Below are 10,742 nucleotides of genomic sequence, written 5' to 3'. Positions count from 1 at the left end.
CAGAAAAACAGCCCCAAAGCATGATGTTTCCACCCCCATGCTTCACAGTAGGTCTGGTGTTCTTGGGATAGAACTCAGTATTCTTCTTCCTCCAAACACGACAAGTTCAGTTTATACCAAAAAGTTATATTTTGGTTTCATCTGACCACATGACATTCTCCCAATCCTCTGCTGTATCATCCATGTATCCATTTTGGTATAAACTCAACTTGTCGTGTTTGGAGGAAGAAGAATACTGAGTTGCATCCCAAGAACACCATTCCTACTGTGAAGCATGGGGGTGGAAACATCATGCTTTGGGGCTGTTTTTCTGCTAAGGGGACTGGACGATTGATCCGTGTTAAGGAAAGAATGAATGGGGCCATGTATCGTGAGATTTTGAGCCAAAACGTCATTCCATCAGAGAGAGCTTTGAATGGTTGACCAAATACTTACTTCCACCATAATTTAAAAATAAATTATTTAAAATTCTTACAATGTGAATTCCTGGATTTTTTTTCACATTCTGTCTCTCACAGTTGAAGTGTACCTATGATGAAAATTACAGACCTCTGTCATCATTTTAAGTGGGAGAACTATTGGCCCTAGTGTGTGAATGTGAGTGTGAATGTTGTCTGTCTATCTGTGTTGGCCCTGCGATGAGGTGGCGACTTGTCCAGGGTGTACCCTGCCTTCCGCCCGATTGTAGCTGAGATAGGCGCCAGCGCCCCCCGTGACCCCGAAAGGGAATAAGCGGTAGAAAATGGATGGATGGATGGAGAACTTGCACAATCGGTGGCTGACTAAATACTTTTTTGCCCCACTGTATATATGTATAGATATAGATATCTATTTATCTATATATAAATAAATATATATGTATAGGTATATATATATATATATATATATAGATAGATATATTGCTATATCTATATATATTGATATATCTATATAAATATATGTATATATGATATATATATGTATATATACATATATATATATATATCTATCAATATGTCAATATATATATATGTATATATGTGTATGTATCTTATTTTTCTAAATCTTTTTTTGCTCTTTATATTACTAAATTATTGTGTATGACTATGCACCTTAGGGGATCTGCTCCAATTTTGTTGTTCTTTGAACCTGTTCACTGTAAAAATGACAATTAAACTCTATTCTATTCCATATGTACAGTATATAAAATATACTGTATATATTATATTATAGGTTTATATAATATATACAATATATAACAAATCCCAATTACCATGCACAATAGAGAGTGGATCCAGCAGAAAATATACAAAGAGAGGTAGCTAACATACAAATGTCTTGTTATTGCTTTTCAACAGCAAAAAAGAAGAACACTTTGATTTTCAATTGTATTTTTTGTATTTTAAAACGAAATTAAAATAAAACAGTTGGTTTTCAATACTTATATTTTAACATTTGTGTATTAGGCTGAACATTATTCTATTAGCACACGTTGACGTATACAGTGTATTATATAGTCTATTACAGTGATTCTCAAATGGGGGTACGCGTACCCCTGGGGGTACTTGAAGGTATGCCAAGGGGTACGTGAGATTTTTCTTAAATATTCTAAAAATAGCTACAATTCAAAAATCCTTATAAACATATTTATTGAATAATACTTCAACAAAATATGAATGTATGTTCATAAACTGTGAAAAGAAATGCAACAATGCAATATTCAGTGTTGACAGCTAGATTTTTTGTGGACATGTTCCATAAATATTGATGTTAAATATTTGTTTTTGTGTTAAGACATTTTTAGAATTAAGTTCATGAATCCATCCATCCATCCATTTTCTACCGCTTATTCCCTTTGGGGTCGCGGGGGGCGCTGGTGCCTATCTCAACTACAATCAGGCGGAAGGTGGCGTACACCCTGGACAAGGCGCCATCTCATCTATATTACAATCCCCAAAGAGGGCACTTTAAGTTGATGATTACTTTTATGTGTAGAAATCTTTATTTATAATTGAATCACTTGTTTATTTTTCAACAAGTTTTTAGTTATTTTTATATCTTTTTTTCCAAATAGTTCAAGAAAGACCACTACAAAATGAGCAATATTTTGCATTCTTATACAATTCATCCATCCATTTTCTACCGCTTATTCCCTTTAGGGGACACGGGGGGCGCTGGCGCCTATCTCAGCTACAATCGGGCGGAAGGCGGCGTACACCCTGGACAAGTCGCCATCTCATCTATATTACAATCCCCAAAGAGGGCACTTTAAGTTGATGATTACTTCTATGTGTAAAAATCTTTATTTATAAATGAATCACTTGTTTATTTTTCAACAAGTTTTTAGTTATTTTTATATATTTTTTTCCAAATAGTTCAAGAAAGACCACTACAAAATGAGCAATATTTTGCATTGTTATACAATTCATCCATCCATTTTCTACTGCTTATTCCCTTTAGGGGTTGCGGGGGCGCTGGCGCCTATCTCAGCTACAATCGGGCGGAAGGCGGGGTACACCCTGGACAAGTCGCCAACACAGATAGACAGACAACACTCACACTCACATTCAAACACTAGGGCCAATTTAGTGTTGCCAATTAACCTATCCCCAGGTGCATCTTTTTGGAAGTGGGAGGAAGCCGGAGTACCCGGAGGGAACCCACGCATTCACGGGGAGAACATGCAAACTCCACACAGAAAGATCCCGGGCCTGGATTTGAACCCAGGACTGCAGGAACTTCGTATTGTGAGGCAGACGCACTAACCCCTCTGCCACCGTGAAGCCAAGTTATACAATTCAATAAATCAGAAACTGATGACATAGTGCTGTATTTTACTTCTTTATCTCTTTTTTTTAAACCAAAAATGCTTTGCTCTGATTAGGGGGTACTTGAATTAAAAATTTTTTAACATCGGGTAGATCACTGATAAAAGGTTGAGAACCACTGGTCTGGTGGGCAAGGTCTATTAGATTGACTGACAATGGACGTTCCCTGGCAGCCAATAGGACGTCACTTTAGGCCAGTTTGAGGCGGGCGCTAATTTAGAGAGCCAATGGCTGTCAAGAGAAGGCGGGGCCAAATGGCAACGCCGCTTGCTGCCGGGGAAACGGAGAATCGAGGGTGTGCGAATTTGTGCCGGTTTGCGAGAAACTCCCGCCATTTCGACATTTCAGGATTTTTTGCATAAACTAACAAAATTGATTCATTTTTTTTTTTGCACCACACGACGGAAGGAACATAGCCGCTGACTCCCCACCCGGAGCATCTTATTTACCGAGAAGTGTTCTTCGCGCGCCGGATTGAGACTATTGCCGCGAATTTGGACTTGTAGGTAGAAGTTGGAGAAATATTTGGGGCTGGTTGCGACCAAACAACCTGTTGGACGCGGGCTTGGAAGCAACATGACGCCGCCGCTAAAGCAGAGAAGAGACCTCGGATGACTCGGGAAGAAGCGCGCTGTTTTTGTTGTGCAACGACATAGCGAAGCGGGCTAGCCAGCTAGCTGCTACACGTTGAGCTCCAGCCACAGGCCTACCGGTGGTGAGGTGACACATGCTATCAGGCGCTGGGATACATGCGAAGGTCATTCTCCCCCCCGCCACAGCCTGACTGTCAGTGCGTTACGGTGATTATTTAATCGAACGCTCGATTTTTGTGGAGTGACCGACATGGCGCCGCTTTTGGGCCGGAGACCGTACCCATTAGCTAAACCGTTAGCCGAGCTGCCAGGCCCGGGAGAGGAGGTGTTCATCATCGAGCACACCAAGGAGGCCTTCAGGAACAAAGAGTATCCTTCGTCGTCATGCTGGTTTGTTTTTACCCTGTCTAGACACGGACCTACGCTTGTGTCTCCCTTTCCTTAACCCACCTACATACCCCGTGTACGTGAAAGTGAATTTGTTGTGATGTCACAGTTTTACACATGTTTAGCGTTACCCTCGTCTAACGTATCTTTCTCGCTTATTTTTTTACATCTTTATTTTTTTTTTTATGAAGACATGTTCCCTACTTTCATAAGGCTGGCGCTTTTTGTGTTACGTCATTCCGGAAAACGTCGTCTTCGGTGCGAATCGGCTGTCGTTAGCCATGCTAATGTTGCTGTTTGCTCACGTACAGTACAATACGACCTACTAAGGCGGGGCGATACGGCCGAGAACTGTAGACCCATGTACGTTTTATGTATTGTCGATATCGATAAATGTCGATATTTATTGTGACTTATGGGAAATATGGACTAGGTCCTGGGTCTGCAACCTTTACCACTCAAAGAGCCAATTTGACCCGTTTCACAATGTAAAGAAAACAATGGGAGCCACATATCTCTTTTGAAATTTATAATGAAATAATACTGCATACAGAGTTTTTTTTTTTTTTTTTGCTTTGTGCTATGTATAAACCAGGGGTCTCAGACACGCGGCCCGCACCTTAATATGAAAATGTAATGTTAGTGCGGCCCGGGAGTTTTATATAAATAAATGACAAATGGGTTGTACTTGTATAGCGCTTTTCTACCTTCAATGTACTCAAAACGTTTTGACACTTACTTGGTTAGTGCGTCTGCCTCACAATACGAAGTTCCTGCAGTCCTGGGTTCAAATCCAGTCCCTGGATCTATCTGTGTGGAGTTTGCATGTTCTCCCCGTGAATGCGTGGGTTCCCTCCGGGTACTCCGGCTTCCTCCCACTTCCAAAGACATGCACCTGGGAATAGGTTGATTGGCAACACTAAATGGGCCTTAGTGTGTGAAGACATGTTCCCTACTTTCATAAGGCTGGCGCTTTTTGTGTTACGTCATTCCGGAAAACGTCATCTTCGGTGCGAATCGGCTGTCGTTAGCCATGCTAATGTTGCTGTTTGCTCACGTACAGTACAATACGACCCACTAAGGCGGGGCGATACGGCTGAGAACTGTATCACCATATACGTTTTATGTATTGTTGATATCGATAAATGTCGATATTTATTGTGACTTATGGAAAATATTGACTAGGTCCGGGCTCTGCAACCTTTACCACTCAAAGAGCCAATTTGACCCGTTTCACAATGTAAAGAAAACAATGGGAGCCACATATCTCTTTTGAAATTTATATTGAAATAATACTGCAGTAGAGGTTTTTTTTTTTTTTTTTTGCTTTGTGCTATGTATAAACCAGGGGTCTCAGACACGCGGCCCGCACCTTAATATGAAAATGTAATGTTAGTGCGGCCCGGGAGTTTTGTATAAATAAATGACAAATGGGTTGTACTTGTATAGCGCTTCTCTACCTTCAATGTACTCAAAGCGTTTTGACACTTACTTGGTTAGTGCGTCTGCCTCACAATACGAAGTTCCTGCAGTCCTGGGTTCAAATCCAGGCTCGGGATCTTTCTGTGTGAAGTTTGCATGTTCTCCCCGTGAATGCGTGGGTTCCCTCCGGGTACTCCGGCTTCCTCCCACTTCCAAAGACATGCACCTGGGGATAGGTTGATTGGCAACACTAAATGGGCCCTAGTGTGTGAAAACATGTTCCCTACTTTCATAAGGCTGGCGCTTTTTGTGTTACGTCATTCCGGAAAACGTCGTCTTCGGTGCGAATCGGCTGTCGTTAGCCATGCTAATGTTGCTGTTTGCTCACGTACAGTACAATACGACCTACTAGGGCGGGGCAATACGGCCGAGAACTGTAGACCCATGTACGTTTTATGTATTGTCGATATCGATAAATGTCGATATTTATTGTGACTTATGGAAAATATGGACTAGGTCCTGGGTCTGCAACCTTTACCACTCAAAGAGCCAATTTGACCCGTTTCACAATGTAAAGAAAACAATAGGAGCCACATATCTCTTTTGAAATTTATACTGAAATAATACTGCAGTAGAGTTTTTTTTTTGCTTTGTGCTATGTATAAACCAGGGGTCTCAGACACGCGGCCCGCACCTTAATATGAAAATGTAATGTTAGTGCGGCCCGGGAGTTTTATATGAATAAATGACAAATGGGTTGTACTTGTATAGCGCTTTTCTACCTTCAATGTACTCAAAGCGTTTTGACACTTACTTGGTTAGTGCGTCTGCCTCACAATACGAAGTTCCTGCAGTCCTGGGTTCAAATCCAGGCTCGGGATCTTTCTGTGTGGAGTTTGCATGTTCTCCCCGTGAATGCATGGGTTCCCTCCGGGTACTCCGGCTTCCTCCCACTTCCAAAGACATGCACCTGGGGATAGGTTGATTGGCAACACTAAATGGGCCCTAGTGTGTGAAGATATGTTCCCTACTTTCATAAGGCTGGCGCTTTTTGTGTTACGTCATTCCGGAAAACGTCGTCTTCGGTGCGAATCGGCTGTCGTTAGCCATGCTAATGTTGCTGTTTGCTCACGTACAGTACAATACGACCCACTAAGGCGGGGCGATACGGCCGAGAACTGTATCACCATATACGTTTTATGTATTGTCGATATCGATAAATGTTGATGTTTATTGTAACTTATGGAAAATATGGACTAGGTCAGGGGTCTGCAACCTTTACCACTCAAAGAACCAATTTGACCCGTTTCACAATGTAAAGAAAATGGGTTGTACTTGTTTAGCGCTTTTCTACCTTCAATGTACTCAAAGCGTTTTGACACTTACTTGGTTAGTGCGTCTGCCTCACAATACGAAGTTCCTGCAGTCCTGGGTTCAAATCCAGGCTCGGGATCTTTCTGTGTGGAGTTTGCATGTTCTCCCCGTGAATGCGTGGGTTCCCTCCAGGTACTCCGGCTTCCTCCCACTTCCAAAGACATGCACCTGGGGATAGGTTGATTGGCAACACTAAATGGGCCCTAGTGTGTGAATGTGAGTGTGAATGTTGTCTGTCTATCTATCTGTGTTGGCCCTGCGACTTGTCCAGGGTGTACCCCGCCTTCCGCCCGATTGTAGCTGAGATAGGCGCCAGCGCCCCCCGCGACCCCAAAAGGGAATAAGCGGTAGATAATGGATGGATGGACACACATTCACACACTGATGGCAGGAGCTGCTGTCATGCCAAATTTCTTCTCCCTACAAACCCCCACCCCCATTTACTTACAGGGTCATGATTAATACAGATGTTTTGTTAACGCTATGTTATAAAAATACAGACGTTTTGTAAACGCTATATTATAAAAAAATTAAAAAAACAATTTACAAACACAAGCTATGGGATGACATAAGAGGAAACGTGACCCCTGAAGTAAATGCGTCATCCCATAGCTTGTGTTTGTAAATTGTTTTTTAATTTTTCTTATATTATAGCATTAACAAAACGTCTGTATTTTTATTATATAGCGTTATATTTTTATAATATAGCGTTAACAAAACGTCTGTATTAATCATGACCCCGGAAGTAAATGGGGGGGGGGTTTGTAGGGGGGTAAGAAATTTGGCGTGACACTGCCATGCAAGGTGCTAACCAGCACCCATCAGGAGCAAGGGTGAAGTGTTTTGCTCAAGGACACAACAGACGTGACGAGGTTGGTACTAGGTGGGGATTGAACCAGGGACCGTCGGGTTGCGCACGGCCACTGTTCCACTGCGCCACGTCGTCCCCTATATGAATGCCGCTTGACAGCGTCATACCTACCAACCATCTCAATTTTCCCGGGAAACTCCCGAATTTCAGAGTAATTGTTCTCTCGAATGTACGCTGGTGTTCACCCAATGAACAATAATAAGCGCGTACAATGATGTCACTAGCGCCCTCTACAGTTTGTACAAATAGCTTGCGGGCCCAAAGAATTGTTTGACGAGGCTATAGCAGACACACGTAAGAGACTGCAGGGCATCCTTATTCAACAGCAATACAGGTTACACTGAGGGTGGCTGTTTAAACAACTTTAGCACTCTTACTAATATGTGCCACACTGTGAACCCACATCAAACAAGAATGACAAACATGTTTCAGGAGAACATCCGCACTATAACAGAACATAAACACGACAAAAAAAATACCCAGAATCCCATGTATCCTGACTCATGGGCTCCCAGCTACCACCAACCCAACCCCGGCACCCCTCCGTGCGTCGGTTGAGGAGCCTGGAAGAGTCAGGATACATGGGATTCTGGGTATTTGTTCTGTCGTGTTTATGTTGTGTTATAGTGCGGATGTTCTCCTGAAATGTGTTTGTCATTCTTGTTTGGTGTGGGTTCACAGTGTGGCGCATATTAGTAAGAGTGTTAAAGTTGATTATGTCACAACCCTGTTGAACAAGTATGCCTTGCAGTAGCGTATGCGTTCAGATAGAGGTCGCATTCAAAATGTGACCGGCCGGCCGGCACGCAGATAAAATGGTGAAAATCCTGGCGCGATGACATGTAGAAAGGGTGTTAAAGGCATTGTCATCATGGCACGCCGTCAAAGTTGATGTCTGGGTGAAAATCGAAAAATGTTTACCTGGGAGATTTCTGATGGACATTAAAATTGGAATTCTACCGGACTTCTCCGGGCGTTCGGCAAGTATGCGGCTGAGCCACATCCAACTGGTCAATGAGCAGCATGCGGCTTCGGGGCCACAGGTTGCCGACCTCTGGACTAGGTGAAAAATTAAGTTTTTACGTCACTTGCAACTTTCTTCTGATTAGTCAAGATCAAGATTAGTTTATTTCAAAAGGAGACAACGCAATTTCATAAAAACACACGACCACTCATGTTTAAAAAAGCCAGACTTAGACAGTTTTCGTCTGTTGTGCCAGTTTTCATCTGTTGTCCCCAGTAAAATTACAATTTAAAAGACAAAGGAAAAAAAACACCAGGGTGATAAGAGGGGTTAGTGCATCTGCCTCACACTACGAAGGTCCTGGGTTCGATCCTGCGCTAGGGATCTTTCTTTGTGCAGTTTGCATGTTCTCCGGATCCGTGACTGCGTGGGTTCCCTCCGGGTACTCCAGCGCCTTCCTCCCACCTCCAAAGACATGCACCCGGGGATAAGTTGATTGGCAACACTAAATTGGCCCTAGTGTGTGAATGTGAGTGTGAATGTTGTCTGTCTATCTGTGTTGGTTGGCCCTGTGACAAGGTGGCGACATGTCTAGGGTGTACCCCGCCTGAATGCAGCTGAGATAGGTTCCAGCGACCCCGAACGGGACAAGCGGTAGAAAATGGATGGATTGGAAAAAAAGCACACAATACTTATACGATATGATAAAAAATAAAATACAACCTCAAAACAGGCTCATCTTTTAGTGCTGGCTGCTGTAGGTGTTGATAATAGATTATAATGAATTTATTGTCATCATAATTGCATATAACGAGATTAAGGACTCCAACTTAAGGTGCGGTTGCGGGAACAAATATGGGATAAAAATAAATTACACAAGAAGTAATTAAGATAAAACTAAGAATTGAAATAAATACACTACTATCCAATACAAATTATAAGCAATCCTGTACAATTTACAAAATACTGTACAATATACAGAGCAAGACAAGAGTACCGGAGTGATAACAATCAGTGTCGGATGTATTGCACTCGAAGGGTAATATTGCACAGTAGGGTATTAGGGTAGGATATTGTATAGGGGTGAATTATTTATTGTAAATTAGAGTTCAAGATGGTGACAGTTCTAGGAAAAAAGCTGTTCCTGAGCCTGTTATATAAGCCACATCTTTGTTTTCTGTGAAGCCTTGTTAGTTGTGACCACTTTAACTTCCTCGGGCACTGAGTTCCACACATCTGCACTCCTTACTGACCAAGAGCATAGAGGAGTATAACAGTCACCTCTGACAGAACCTCCTTAGATATCAGGGCAGAAAGGAAAGGGAATGTCAACACATCTATGAGAAAACAATGCATGTCAACACAATTCTAAAATCACAATACACATTTTAGCAATAACATCTTTAGAATAAGGTGCAAAATAAGGAATATGAAATAATGCTTAAAGTGTAATAAAAAGTGCAAAGTTTGAAAATTGTAAGCAATGAGAAATTTGAGAACATGAGGTCTGTGTAACATGAAATTGATTCATGTTATGCAGTAATTATTATTGAATATTTGTGGACCAAAATTGTTATTTTACAGTCGCAAATCTGTTATAGTTGTATTTCATTTTATTTGTACAGTCCTGCATTTTAGTTTCTGCCTGTTGCTTTCGCTCATCCAAAAAGGGAACGGGCGAGGGTTTAAATATTATGTCTAAGGCAGGGACGCTCACACTTTTTCTGCAGGTGAGCTACTTTTCAATTGACCGGCTGCGGCGATGACCAAGAAGAACGCGGAGTTGGAATATAATTACAACACTTTATGTACATATTTATATACATATTTATATAATATTTACACATTTATATAATATCTAACTACAAGCTCCATTCACAGACAAAGTCCCATTGCTTTTATGAGCGGTCAAGCGAGTCAAAGGCTGAAAAAAAAATATATATATTTATTTATTTTATTTATTTATTTATTTTTTTAATTTGTATTTGTGGCGGCCGTAATTCTTTCGTGGCGGGCCACCACAAATAAATGAATGTTTGGGAAACCCTATATATATATATTTATATATATATATATATATATACACACAGCCCGACCCCGGCCAACATTTTTTAAACCAATGCGGCTCTCGAGTCAAATAATTTTTGGTGACCCCCTGATCTAGAATATGTGCTCTACGACATGACCGTAGGCGAATAGTGGTGGTGAAAACGACTGACCACTGCGGCGAGCCAGCCAGCGGCAAATACACACCTGCCTTGTTTGTTGACATGATAGTGGATTTGTCTAATGTATGCAAAAGTTACCTTAACAAAATGTTTACA

The 10,742-nt window shown here is 41.6% G+C and overlaps 1 protein-coding gene across 1 annotated transcript in view; it reads left to right on the top strand.

Annotated features, from left to right (window-relative positions):
- Positions 1–3,057: 3,057 nt before the first annotated feature.
- baz1b (bromodomain adjacent to zinc finger domain, 1B) overlaps positions 3,058–10,742 on the top strand; it is a 33,504-nt gene continuing 25,819 nt past the window's right edge. Inside the window, exon 1 of the mRNA XM_061919061.1 lies at positions 3,058–3,769. Within this exon, the coding sequence (XP_061775045.1) occupies positions 3,651–3,769 (119 nt within the window). The 5' untranslated portion in view covers positions 3,058–3,650. The remainder of the gene's footprint in view (positions 3,770–10,742) is intronic.

The sequence above is a fragment of the Nerophis ophidion genome, linkage group LG13 (genome assembly GCF_033978795.1).
Source record: "Nerophis ophidion isolate RoL-2023_Sa linkage group LG13, RoL_Noph_v1.0, whole genome shotgun sequence".
NCBI classification, from domain to species: domain Eukaryota; kingdom Metazoa; phylum Chordata; class Actinopteri; order Syngnathiformes; family Syngnathidae; genus Nerophis; species Nerophis ophidion.
Note: the sequence above shows the minus strand (reverse complement) of the source record. Positions and strands in the feature narration are given on the sequence as shown.